The sequence below is a fragment of the Pristiophorus japonicus genome, chromosome 16, assembly GCF_044704955.1.
Source record: "Pristiophorus japonicus isolate sPriJap1 chromosome 16, sPriJap1.hap1, whole genome shotgun sequence".
Classification (NCBI taxonomy): Eukaryota; Metazoa; Chordata; class Chondrichthyes; family Pristiophoridae; genus Pristiophorus; species Pristiophorus japonicus.
This window is the reverse complement of record NC_091992.1, coordinates 549,667-563,538: the sequence shown is the minus strand read 5'-3', so window position 1 is coordinate 563,538 and position 13,872 is coordinate 549,667. Positions and strand designations below refer to the sequence as shown.

Genomic DNA, 13,872 nt, shown 5'->3' with positions numbered 1-13,872 from the left:
TTGTTCTGCAACCATTGCACGCTTAGTGCTTAAAGAGGCATTGATGGGGTCGATGATCACCTCCGCAGCGCCAACAGGGTGTTAACTGCCTCGCATTAACAGATGATGGCAGACTCTGGGTCAATTGAGGTCGGGCCACAGCAGCTGGCGTGCACGTTCTGCCCTGTACATTTCTGCTCAAAACCGACGTTACTTTATGCACAGTACTGGCTAAAACTTCTTTGTTCTGCGAAATCTGCTTGGTGTTGTTGCTGGTGGACATAAATGCCTGGGCTATTGTTATGGCTTTAATCAGATCGGAGTTTCTACACTCAACAGTTTGCGAAGGATTGTCTCATGTCTGATGCCCAGTACAAAAAAGTCTCTGAGTTGTTCTAGGAATCCCTCAAACTCACAATGTCCTGCGAGGCGCCTTTAGTTTGGCGATGTAGCACGCCACTTCCTGGCCCTCCGATCATTGACACGTGTAGAACCGATGCCTCGTCATCAAAACGGTTTCCTTAGGATTTAGGTGCTCCCAGACTAGCGTACACAATTCTTCGTAGGATTTCTCTGTTGGTTTTGCCGGGGCCAGGAGATTCTTCACGAGGCCATAGGTTGTTGCCCTATAGACAGGAGGATCGCCCTTCATTTGGTGGCGTTCTCATCCCCTTCCAGCTCATTGGCCACAAAGTATTGGTCGAGTCTCTCCATGAAGGCCTCCCAATCGTCCCCTTCTGAGAACTTCTCCAGGATGCCGACTGTTCTTTGCATTTTTGCGCGGTTGTTCGTTACCTCGTCGCCAATTGTTATACTCACAATAAATGGTGAAACTGAGTACTGTGTGCAATGAGCAAGTGCGACCTTAGCTCCTTTATTAAGGTTCCAGAGTGCAGGTACCTCGTGGGTGGCCCTTGGGACTCCAACAGGTAGGCCCTCTGGTGGTCAGGTGTAATGCAAATTACAAAGGGTTAAATACATAACACTGGTTTAATGGGTGATGTTGGCAGAGGTGAGTGAGGCCTGGCAGTACTTGATGCGATCCAGACCAACCTTGCCCTCTGCTAATATCTCCTTCTTCAGCTCAGTTTCAATTTGTATCTGATTAAGCTCCTGTGAAGCACCTTGAGATGTTTTACTATGTTAAAGGCACACTATAAATGGAAGTTGTTGTTGTACAGATTAGCCATAATCTAACTGAATGGAGGAACAGGCTCGAGGGGATGAATGACTGACTCTTGTTCCATGTTCCTATGAAAAAATGGCAGAGTAGAAATTCCATGGCAGGCACTAAATCCCAGTTATGAAATTACGAAGAGCTTGGACGTTGGATTTGAATGAAGGGTCAAAATTGCAATAGAAAGAAATGATTGCAGGAGGTGTGAAGGAAGCATTTTAGTTACTACAGTATTGCAGTACCAAAAAAGGCTGCACTATGAGAGAGTGTCCTTATCCAAAAACGTCATTACCTTGATCCTGTTTCTTGTTATTAAATAGCTGAACACATGGTGACATCATGATCTTCCTAACCAAAGACAGCATTAAAGATAATCCACTGGTATTTGACTTTGTAAATCCCTTCCTTTCCCCTCAACTTACCCGATTAGCCTGTAGCCTTGTAAACCATGGCCACCGTTCCATGAAGGTTAAATATTCTTCAACCAATAGGATGCTAAGCAAACTGAGTGTTGTGTTCTGAGTGGCTGGTGCTAAGGAGACTTGCACCAATGGAACCAGCAGGAGATAGTTTGTGTCTGAAAGACAGCTGTTGGAGAGTTGAATCTTCTGGTAGTAAGACAGGACATTCCTCATGGCCTTGGCTGCATCTGTAAGCACATTCATGAGTCTGTAACAGATATGCAGGGATTTACAGATTGTGCCCAACTAAGAAGAAACTATGATATGAGGACTAATGACTGGCACACACCTAGTATACTTCAAAACAACAATGATGCATCTATATAGCGCCTTTAACATGGTAAAACGTCCTAAGACGCTTCACAGGAGCGTATCAAACAAAATTTGGCATCAAGCCACATCAAGAGATATTAGGACAGGTGATCAAAAGCTGGGTCAAAGAGGTTGGCTTTAAGGAGCGTCTTAAAGAGAGAGAAGTGGAGGGGTTTAGGGAGGGAATTCCAGAGCTTAGGGCCTAGGCAGCTGAAGGTCACCAACGATGAAATGATTAAAATCGGCAATGCGCAAGAGGCCAGAATTGGGGGAGCGCAGATATCTCAGAGGGTTATAGGGCTGGAGGGGGTTACAGAGATAGGGAGGGTGAAGCCATGGAGGTAGTTGAGACAAAAGGATGAAAATTTTAAAATCGAGATCAGGAGCCAATGCAGGTCAGCGAGCACAGAGATGCTGGGTGAATGGGACTTGGGATAAGGATAGCAGAGTTTTGGATGAGCTCAAGTTGTGGAGGTGGCAGATGTGGGTAAGGTACTTTGGGCTGGATTTTCCGGTCTTCTGCGTTCTGTTTTTTGCCCCGGAGCGGCGGCAATGCATGGAGGCAGGCAATATATGGAGATGGAAATAAGAGGACTTTATGATGGATTGAATAAGGGTTTGAAATTCAGCACAGGGTCAAATTGGACACCAGCTTGAGCAAACAATCAGTGAGGGAGATGAAGTTGGGAGCAAGGGACGGAGTTTTTGTCAGGAACTGAGTAAGATTGCTTTTGTTTTCCCAATGTTCAATTGGAGAAAGTTCTGGCTCAGACATGACTTGATTCCAGATTCTAACAACACAGAAGTGGTCATGGAATCAAGAGAGGCAATGGTGAGTTAGAGCTGGGAGACATTAGCAATGGCTCTGTTAACTGACCCCATGTCTACAGATAACATTTCCGAGGGGCAGCATGTAATTGAGGCAAACGAGGGATCCAAGGATAATCTTGGAGTACTCCAGGAGTAACCGTATGAAAGTGGGAGAAGAAGCTACTTCTGGAGGAGTGCTAGTTATATTTGGATAGATAGGTGTCAAACCAAGAGAGGGCAAGCCTCAGGCAGACAATGAAGGAGGATAGAGTGGTTAACGGTGCCAAACACATGAAGAAGTTGCAGAAGACAAGGAGGGATAACTCTCTATGGTTGTATTCATAGAAGATATCACTGGTACCAATGATTAGGGTGGTCTCAGGTCTATGGGCAGACTAGAAGCCAGACGGAAGGGAATTTGGGAGAGGTGAGCATAGAGCCATGTGACAATGACATGTTCAAGCACATTGCAGAAGGGAGGTTAAACAGCAGTAGTTGAAAACGACAGAGAAGTTGAAGGTAGGTTTTCTGAGGAAGAAGTAATGACAGCAGTTTTGACCAGGAAGGAAATGGTGCCTGTGCAAAGGAAGCCTTTTATGACATTGACAACAATTGGAGAAAGGAGGTACTTAAGTGGTCACGAACAAAAGTTACAGATGTAGGTTGATAGAGACTGGGCAAGGGAAGAAAGAATGGAGTCAAATGAAAGGAGCTAAGTTGGGTAGGATTGATGCCAGTTGAAACAATGGTTCCTATTTGTAAATCTTGGGAAGATAGCAGAAATGGGAAGAAAGAAAGGCCCAAATAAACAAAGAAAGAGTGAGTTATATTTTTACAAGGCATCATGGCAGTAAACAGCACAGCATATTTGGGAGCTCATAAACAGGAGATTCTAATTTATAAATCTCTGATAATTATGTGTCTTTATATTGTTGCAAAAATAACTGCCTTCAATTTTAAAGTTACTTACATTTTGACTCACTGAGAGTTTTGAAGGTTGCCTCTGAAGACAGCAGAGATTCACATTTCAGGGAGATCTCCATGATATTGCTGGACTGGGCAAGGCTTCCTGAGAGCCTGGAAAGATACTCCATTCGTGCTACAGAGAAGGACAAAAGACAATGTTAAGCATAATAAAAGCACAACTATTCAAATACATTGGACCTCTCTGGTCCGGCACCCTTGGAACCTGACCGGTGCCGAACCAGAGAATTTTCCAAAACACGGAGGTCAACTGGAGGACAACACTGCTGACAACGACCAGGACACGTTCTGCGCATGCGCTGTGCAGAAGCTGACTGCGCAGCTTTTAGTCGTCCAGCGCCTCAGTCAGCCGCTTGCCCTTCCCTTCCCTTGCCCGGCCCACTTACCTCAATGAACACCAACACTTCAAAAAACCACACACATACACACAAAAAAAACTAGAGATCGGAGATAAAGTGGAGGATAAAGTCAAGGAGAGACGCCGATCCTTACCCACGATCCTACTCCCGGCGCCAATCCGTGTGTAAGCCACAAGCAGAGCCTGAGTGGTGGATGTGGCAGCCTCCTCGCACCGAGACAAACACACACAACAATCCCCCACCAAAGACCGGGGGGAGGGGAAAATGTCGGCTCAGCACGGTGCTGCAGCCTTCAGAGCATGTGCACCTGCCACCAATCAGGCAAGGCGAGGTGGCCTCGGCAGCGAGCAGCGCGTGTCAAACCACAGCACCAGCCAATGTGTACAACCTCCAGCTGGCCATGGCAAGGCTGGCAAGATTTGTCATCCAAAATGCATCACACGTACGTTTAACACGTGGAGCCACAATTTTTTCTTTTCAATGGACGCCACCCACGCCGGGACTGATGCCAGGCCAGGAATATTTCAGAACTAAAGAGTCCCAGACTGGAGAGGTACAACCTGTATTCAAATTCTATCCAAGATTATGACTGAATCTGACCATGTACATAGCATTCAGCACCCCCACAAAAAAAAAATCACATGGGAAGTTATCAGGTCTATACATGGGCATGTCAAAAATCTAGGAATTTGGGAAAGAAAATACCAAAAGAATAGTAACATTATCTGATGTGTGTTCAGATAGGAGCTTTCTGTCTTCATCAATCACTGCTTCATCCCTTATGTAAAGTTTAAATTAATGTCCCCTTTAATTTGCACATATCTCAAGCTAACAGATCTTAGTGTTTTTTTAAAAAGATTTATCCACCAAAGGGATAACACTGCTAAGAACAGCCCGTTCTAAACCTCCAGGCTCATGAAATTTAAACCAGAGAAATCAGCATTGACGAAACATAAGAGCTGAGGTGCCTAGCTTTGGGTATTTTATTGTCAGTGCCTGCAGTTGGATCGGGCTCATGGACCACGGTTTAAACACCTCTGGCCAACCTCATTATTTGAATTCAATTTATCCTTCCCCAATTTAACCCAATTTAAGATTCAACTGGAGAATATCACCAGGACAGTGTTACTCCAGGAGATTTACAAACCAAAATTATCATCTTCCCCCAATCTTACACTACATAAAAACCCCATCCATACATCAGTCTTGTATTAGTTTCAAGAGCCACCTGCCAGCTCTCACCTATTTGATATTGGGTTAAAGCCTCTGCCCAGTCCTATCAACCACACACCTAGTTTATGGCCTCCCTCCCTCCCTCCCCTGACAGCTTTGATCTCTCTCGCTCTAATTGTGTGTATCTCCTCCCACCAGATATTTTCTCTTCCCCCAAACTGCTTCTATCTCCTTCACCACCTCAACAGTTTATCTTTCTTCCTCCACTGAACAGCTTTAATTTCTCTTCCCCACCCCAAGTTTTTTTTTCTGCTCAGCAGTTTCCTTTTCTCTCTCTCCTCAATCTCGTCCCATTTGTCACTCAACAGTTTTTTTCCAGCCCTTCCTCCCGCAGCAATTTCTCCTTCCTTCAATAGTTTCTTTCTCTCTGCTCATCTTCAGCAATTACATTTTCTGACCCACAAATTTTTCTCTCTCTTGCTCAATAAGTTTCTATTTTTCTTTCCTCTCAATAGTTTTCTGTTTCTCCCCTCAAATGCCCCTTTTTCTCACTTCCCCATGTTTCTTATTCCCTTGCCCCACCATATATTTTTCTCTTAATGGTTTGTCTGTTCTCACAACACTCTCTCTCTCCCTCTCTCTGATAAAGGCAAAATATTGCAGATGCTGGAAGTCTGAAATATAAACAGAAAATGCTGGAAGCACTCAGCCGTCCAGGTAGCAGCGGTGGAGAGAGACAACGTTAAGGTAAGGTTGGGGGCGGGGGGGGATGTGGGGGTGGATTGGAAAGCAGTTGGGAAACCTGAGAGAATGCCTAATTTAATGACAGGGCCTGATTAGCATTTTCCATCCCTGCGTCCCGCCCGCAGCCAGCCAGATGGGGAGGTTGGCTGGCCGGCTGTTGGGTAGGTAAGCTGTGGCACTAGGCTGCAGAGAGGAGGGAGGGATGAGGGGGAGTGATCGGGGCTGGAAGGCTGGAGGGGGGAATCGGAGGCCGAGAATTGAAGGCTGGAGGGAGAATGGGAGATTGGTGGCCTTGTGGTGGTGGGGGGAGGTAGAGGTCTCAAGGGGGGTTATGAAGCATTGGGAGGGGGGAGTGAGGCCACTGGGAGGTGGTCTGGGGCAGATCGGGTCGGAAGAAGGGGAGATTGGAGGCTTCGTTGGGGGGGTGAGGGTGGGTTGGAGGCCTTAGGGGGTAGATCGGAAGGGTCAGGGGGATATCTGATCGCAGGGGTTGGTGAGGCAAGGACACTGTATCCTGCAGAAAAGTGAAAAGGCTCTGGCCCAGGAGCGGCATAGCGTGAACCAGTAACGGTATTGTGGCCCAAGAGAGGCTCAGCATGAACCAGTAACGGTATTGTGGCCCAGGAGAGGCTCAGCGTGAACCAGTAACGGTATTGTGGCCCAGGAGAGGCTCAGCATGAACCAGTAACGGTATTGTGGCCCAGGAGAGGCTCAGCGTGAACCAGTAATGGTATTGTGGCCCAAGAGAGGCTCAGCATGAACCAGTAACGGTATTGTGGCCCAGGAGAGGCGCAGTGTGAACCAGTAACAGTGTTGTGGCCCAGGAGAGGCTCAGTGTGAACCAGTAACGGTATTGTGGCCCAGGAGAGGCGCAGTGTGAACCAGTAACGGTATTGTGGCCCAGGAGAGGCGCAGTGTGAACCAGTAACGGTATTGTGGCCCAGGAGTGGCTCAGTGTGAACCAGTAACAGTGTTGTGGCCCAGGAGAGGCTCAGTGTGAACCAGTAACAGTGTTGTGGCCCAGGAGAGGCTCAGTTTGAACCAGTAACGGTGTTGTGGCCCAGGAGAGGCTCAGCATGAACCAGTAACAGTGTTGTGGCCCAGGAGAGGCTCAGTGTGAACCAGTAACAGTGTTGTGGCCCAGGAGAGGCTCAGTGTGAACCAGTAACAGTGTTGTGGCCCAGGAGAGGCTCAGTGTGAACCAGTAACAGTGTTGTGGCCCAGGAGAGGCTCAGTGTGAACCAGTAACAGTGTTGTGGCCCAGGAGAGGCTCAGTGTGAACCAGTAACAGTGTTGTGGCCCAGGAGAGGCGCAGTGTGAACCAGTAACAGTGTTGTGGCCCAGGAGAGGCTCAGTGTGAACCAGTAACAGTGTTGTGGCCCAGGAGAGGCTCAGTGTGAACCAGTAACAGTGTTGTGGCCCAGGAGAGGCTCAGTGTGAACCAGTAACAGTGTTGTAGCCCAGGAGAGGCTCAGTGTGAACCAGTAACGGTGTTGTGGCCCAGGAGAGGCTCAGTGTGAACCAGTAATGGGGTTGTGGCCCAGGTGAGGCTCAGTGTGAACCAATAACGGGGTTGTGGCCCAGGAGAGGCTCAGCATGAACCAGTAACGGTGTTGTGGCCCAGGAGAGGCTCAGTGTGAACCAGTAACAGTGTTGTGGCCCAGGAGAGGCGCAGTGTGAACCAGTAACGGTGTTGTGGCCCAGGAGAGGCTCAGTGTGAACCAGTAATGGGGTTGTGGCCCAGGTGAGGCTCAGTGTGAACCAATAACGGGGTTGTGGCCCAGGAGTGGCTCAGCATGAACCAGTAACGGTGTTGTGGCCCAGGAGAGGCTCAGTGTGAACCAGTAACAGTGTTGTGGCCCAGGAGAGGCGCAGTGTGAACCAGTAACAGTGTTGTGGCCCAGGAGAGGCTCAGTGTGAACCAGTAACAGTGTTGTGGCCCAGGAGAGGCTCAGTGTGAACCAGTAACAGTGTTGTGGCCCAGGAGAGGCTCAGTGTGAACCAGTAACAGTGTTGTAGCCCAGGAGAGGCTCAGTGTGAACCAGTAACGGTGTTGTGGCCCAGGAGAGGCTCAGTGTGAACCAGTAATGGGGTTGTGGCCCAGGTGAGGCTCAGTGTGAACCAATAATGGGGTTGTGGCCCAGGAGAGGCTCAGCATGAACCAGTAACGGTGTTGTGGCCCAGGAGAGGCTCAGTGTGAACCAGTAACAGTGTTGTGGCCCAGGAGAGGCGCAGTGTGAACCAGTAACGGTGTTGTGGCCCAGGAGAGGCTCAGTGTGAACCAGTAATGGGGTTGTGGCCCAGGTGAGGCTCAGTGTGAACCAATAACGGGGTTGTGGCCCAGGAGTGGCTCAGCATGAACCAGTAACGGTGTTGTGGCCCAGGAGAGGCTCAGTGTGAACCAGTAACAGTGTTGTGGCCCAGGAGAGGCGCAGTGTGAACCAGTAACAGTGTTGTGGCCCAGGAGAGGCTCAGTGGTAATCAGTAATGGGGTTGTGGCCCAGGAGAGGCTCAGCATGAACCAGTAACAGTGTTGTGGCCCAGGAGCGGCGTAGTGTGAACCAGTAACGGGGTTGTGGCCCAGGAGAGGCTCAGTGGGAACCAGTAACAGTGTTGTAGAAACATAGAAACATAGAAAATAGGTGCAGGAGTAGGCCATTAGGCCCTTCTAGCCTGCACCGCCATTCAATGAGTTCATGGCTGAACATTCAACTTCAGTACCCCATTCCTGCTTTCTCGCCATACCCCTTGATCCCCCTAGTAGTAAGGACCTCATCTAACTCATTTTTGAATATATTTAGTGAATTGGCCTCAACAACTTTCTGTGGTAGAGAATTCCACAGGTTCACCACTCTCTGGGTGAAGAAGTTCCTCCGCATCTCGGTCCTAAATGGCTTACCCCTTATCCTTAGACTGTGACCTCTGGTTCTGGACTTCCCCAACATTGGGAACATTCTTCCTGCATCTAACCTGTCTAACCCCGTCAGAATTTTAAATGTTTCTATGAGGTCCCCTCTCATTCTTCTGAACTCCAGTGAATACAAGCCCAGTTGATCCAGTCTTTCTTGATAGGTCAGTCCCGCCATCCCGGGAATCAGTCTGGTGAACCTTCGCTGCACTCCCTCAATAGCAAGAATGTCCTTCCTCAGGTTAGGAGACCAAAACTGTACACAATACTCCAGGTGTGGCCTCACCAATGCCATGTACAACTGTAGCAACACCTCCCTGCCCCTGTACTCAAATCCCCTTGCTATGAAGGCCAACATGCCATTTGCTTTCTTAAGCCCAGGAGAGGCGAAGCGTGAACCAGTAACGGTGTTGTGGCCCAGGAGAGGCGCAGTGTGAACCAGTAACAGTGTTGTGGCTCAGGAGAGGCTCAGTGTGAACCAGTAACGGTGTTGTGGCCCAGGAGCGGCGCAGTGTGAACCAGTAACAGTGTTGTGGCCCAGGAGAGGCTCAGTGTGAACCAGTAACGGGGTTGTGGCCCAGGAGAGGCTCAGTGTGAACCAGTAACAGTGTTGTGGCCCAGGAGAGGCTCAGTGTGAACCAGTAACAGTGTTGTGGCCCAGGAGAGGCTCAGTTTGAACCAGTAACGGTGTTGTGGCTCAGGAGAGGCTCAGCATGAACCAGTAACAGTGTTGTGGCCCAGGAGAGGCTCAGTGTGAACCAGAACAGTGTTGTGGCCCAGGAGAGGCTCAGTGTGAACCAGTAACAGTGTTGTGGCCCAGGAGAGGCTCAGTGTGAACCAGTAACAGTGTTGTGGCCCAGGAGAGGCTCAGTGTGAACCAGTAACAGTGTTGTGGCCCAGGAGAGGCTCAGTGTGAACCAGCAACAGTGTTGTGGCCCAGGAGAGGCTCAGTGTGAACCAGTAACAGTGTTGTGGCCCAGGAGAGGCGCAGTGTGAACCAGTAACAGTGTTGTGGCCCAGGAGAGGCTCAGTGTGAACCAGTAACAGTGATGTGGCCCAGGAGAGGCTCAGTGTGAACCAGTAATAGTGTTGTGGCCCAGGAGAGGCTCAGTTTGAACCAGTAACGGTGTTGTGGCCCAGGAGAGGCTCAGCATGAACCAGTAACAGTGTTGTGGCCCAGGAGAGGCTCAGTGTGAACCAGTAACAGTGTTGTGGCCCAGGAGAGGCTCAGTGCGAACCAGTAACCGTGTTGTGGCCCAGGAGAGGCTCAGTGTGAACCAGTAACAGTGTTGTGGCCCAGGAGAGGCTCAGTGTGAACCAGTAACAGTGTTGTGGCCCAGGAGAGGCTCAGTGTGAACCAGTAACAGTGTTGTGGCCCAGGAGAGGCTCAGTGTGAACCAGTAACAGTGTTGTGGCCCAGGAGAGGCTCAGTGTGAACCAGTAACAGTGTTGTGGCCCAGGAGAGGCTCAGTTTGAACCAGTAACGGTGTTGTGGCCCAGGAGAGGCTCAGCATGAACCAGTAACAGTGTTGTGGCCCAGGAGAGGCTCAGTGTGAACCAGTAACAGTGTTGTGGCCCAGGAGAGGCTCAGTGTGAACCAGTAACCGTGTTGTGGCCCAGGAGAGGCTCAGTGTGAACCAGTAACAGTGTTGTAGCCCAGGAGAGGCTCAGTGTGAACCAGTAACGGTGTTGTGGCCCAGGAGAGGCTCAGTGTGAACCAATAACGGGGTTGTGGCCCAGGAGAGGCTCAGCATGAACCAGTAACGGTGTTGTGGCCCAGGAGAGGCTCAGTGTGAACCAGTAACAGTGTTGTGGCCCAGGAGAGGCGCAGTGTGAACCAGTAACGGTGTTGTGGCCCAGGAGAGGCTCAGTGTGAACCAGTAATGGGGTTGTGGCCCAGGTGAGGCTCAGTGTGAACCAATAACGGGGTTGTGGCCCAGGAGAGGCTCAGCATGAACCAGTAACGGTGTTGTGGCCCAGGAGAGGCTCAGTGTGAACCAGTAACAGTGTTGTGGCCCAGGAGAGGCGCAGTGTGAACCAGTAACAGTGTTGTGGCCCAGGAGTGGCTCAGTGTGAACCAGTAATGGTGTTGTGGCCCAGGAGAGGCTCAGTGTGAACCAGTAACAGTGTTGTGGCCCAGGAGAGGCGCAGTGTGAACCAGTAACAGTGTTGTGGCCCAGGAGAGGCTCAGTGGTAATCAGTAATGGGGTTGTGGCCCAGGAGAGGCTCAGCATGAACCAGTAACAGTGTTGTGGCCCAGGAGCGGCGTAGTGTGAACCAGTAACGGGGTTGTGGCCCAGGAGAGGCTCAGTGGGAACCAGTAACAGTGTTGTAGAAACATAGAAACATAGAAAATAGGTGCAGGAGTAGGCCATTAGGCCCTTCTAGCCTGCACCGCCATTCAATGAGTTCATGGCTGAACATTCAACTTCAGTACCCCATTCCTGCTTTCTCGCTATACCCCTTGATCCCCCTAGTAGTAAGGACCTCATCTAACTCATTTTTGAATATATTTAGTGAATTGGCCTCAACAACTTTCTGTGGTAGAGAATTCCACAGGTTCACCACTCTCTGGGTGAAGAAGTTCCTCCGCATCTCGGTCCTAAATGGCTTACCCCTTATCCTTAGACTGTGACCTCTGGTTCTGGACTTCCCCAACATTGGGAACATTCTTCCTGCATCTAACCTGTCTAACCCCGTCAGAATTTTAAATGTTTCTATGAGGTCCCCTCTCATTCTTCTGAACTCCAGTGAATACAAGCCCAGTTGATCCAGTCTTTCTTGATAGGTCAGTCCCGCCATCCCGGGAATCAGTCTGGTGAACCTTCGCTGCACTCCCTCAATAGCAAGAATGTCCTTCCTCAGGTTAGGAGACCAAAACTGTACACAATACTCCAGGTGTGGCCTCACCAATGCCCTGTACAACTGTAGCAACACCTCCCTGCCCCTGTACTCAAATCCCCTTGCTATGAAGGCCAACATGCCATTTGCTTTCTTAAGCCCAGGAGAGGCGAAGCGTGAACCAGTAACGGTGTTGTGGCCCAGGAGAGGCTCAGTGTGAACCAGTAACAGTGTTGTGGCTCAGGAGAGGCTCAGTGTGAACCAGTAACGGTGTTGTGGCCCAGGAGCGGCGCAGTGTGAACCAGTAACAGTGTTGTGGCCCAGGAGAGGTGCAGTGTGAACCAGTAACGGTATTGTGGCCCAGGAGAGGCTCAGCGTGAACCGGTAACGGTATTGTGGCCCAGGAGCGGCGCAGTGTGAACCAGTAATGGTGTTGTAGCCCAGGAGAGGCGCAGTGTGAACCAGTAACAGTGTTGTGGCCCAGGAGAGGCTCAGCGTGAACCAGTAACGGGGTTGTGGCCCAGGAGCGGCGCAGTGTGAACCAGTAACAGTGTTGTGGCCCAGGAGAGGCTCAGCGTGAACCAGTAACGGGGTTGTGGCCCAGGAGCGGCGCAGTGTGAACCAGAAAAGGGGCTGTGGCCCAGGAGCGGTGTAGCTCGGGCCAACAGCAAGGTGGTGATGCCGCCACTGTGTACTATGAAACCCAAGGGAGAGAGGTCCTGCGGGAAGGAGAAAGGAGGACAGTAGGCGTATGTATGTTTGTATGTCCTAGGCCCATTGAGCGGAGTCTGACCTTCAGTCATCTTGGACCCCCTGGCCACTGGACCAAGACTTTGCTCCGTCAAGCCCGTGTGGTAGCTGGTGCGCAACAGCCACCCCACGTTAAAAGGACTCACGCACAGGCATCTTCCACCCTTCAAAATGAAGTTCGGGACCCGGAACGTCAGGACCCGCATGGACAACCCTAACAGCGACAGACCGGAACGACGTACTGCAATCGTTGCCCGGGAGATCAGACGTTTCGACATCGACATCGCCGGCCTAAGCGAGACCCAGCAGGCAGGGAAAGGCCAGCTCAAGGTACATGCTGGTGGTTACACCTTCTTCTGGAGATGTAAACCAGAAGAAGATCGCCACCTCCACGGAGTTGGCTTCGCCATAAAAAACAAACTAATTGGCCATCTCAGAGACTCCTCTTGCGGGATAAATGATTCTTCGGACTACCGTAGCTCGGAACCAGTGCGCTATGGTCTTTAGCGCATTCGCCCCAACCCTGGAAGCTACAGACGAGACCAAAGAGGAATTCTACTCCAGCCTCGAACAATCCCGATCCCGAGTCCCAACGAGCGACAAGCTGATCCTCCTCGGCGACTTCAACGCCAGAATTGGAAAGGATACAGACCTCTGGGTGATCGGCAGAGAGGGGTTAGGGAAAGCCAACTCCAATGGTACCCTCCTCCTGACAAAATTCTTAGAACACGGCCTCGTCATAACCAACACCCTGTTCCATCAGAAAGACAAGTACAATGCTTCATGGCAGCACCCTCGCTCCAAGCACTGGCATCTGCCAGACTATGTCATCGTCCGAGCGAGGGACCGCAAGGATGTGCGCATCATCCGCACCATGACAGGAGCTGACGACTGCTGGATGGACTACCGCCTAATCCACTCTGTCATCACCATCAACGTAGCCCCAAAACAGGTCGCTGTTTGGAGCGTGGGCAGAAGCATCGGCGGGGCCCTGGTACAGCGGAGGAGCGGGAAGGTCATGGTGAATTTGCGACGAGTGATCGGGGCGGAGGAGTGATGAGGAATCGTGGCTGAGATTTGGTGGGTGATTGTGGCGGAGGTGCGGCGAATGTTTGTGGTGGAGTGGCGAGAGTTCGTGGCGGAGAAGCGGTGAGAGTTTGTGGCGGAGGTGCGGCAAATGTTTGTGGCGGAGGAGCGGCGAGAAATTGTGACGGAGGTGCGGCGAATGAGGGTACGAGGCCCAGAAGAGCCGAGGGCCCAGGGGCAGCATGGGCCAGTCCACACTGCGATATGTGTGTGCACTCGGTCCGTGCAGCAGAGCAGGTCTCCAGTCATCCTGGTTAACCCTTGCCACTGGATAAAGGCCTATCTTTG

General features: G+C 50.6%; 1 protein-coding gene across 5 annotated transcripts in view; it reads right to left on the bottom strand.

Annotated features, from left to right (window-relative positions):
- The window catches only part of LOC139226241 (TBC1 domain family member 31-like), a 211,844-nt gene that overhangs the window by 139,252 nt on the left and 58,720 nt on the right, over positions 1-13,872 (bottom strand). For all 5 annotated transcript variants that reach the window (XM_070856865.1, XM_070856863.1, XM_070856864.1 and 2 more), the window contains 2 exons: positions 3,710-3,838; positions 1,579-1,805 (listed from right to left, as the gene is read on the bottom strand). In XM_070856865.1, coding sequence (XP_070712966.1) covers positions 1,579-1,805; positions 3,710-3,838 — 356 coding nt within the window. The remainder of the gene's footprint in view (positions 1-1,578; positions 1,806-3,709; positions 3,839-13,872) is intronic.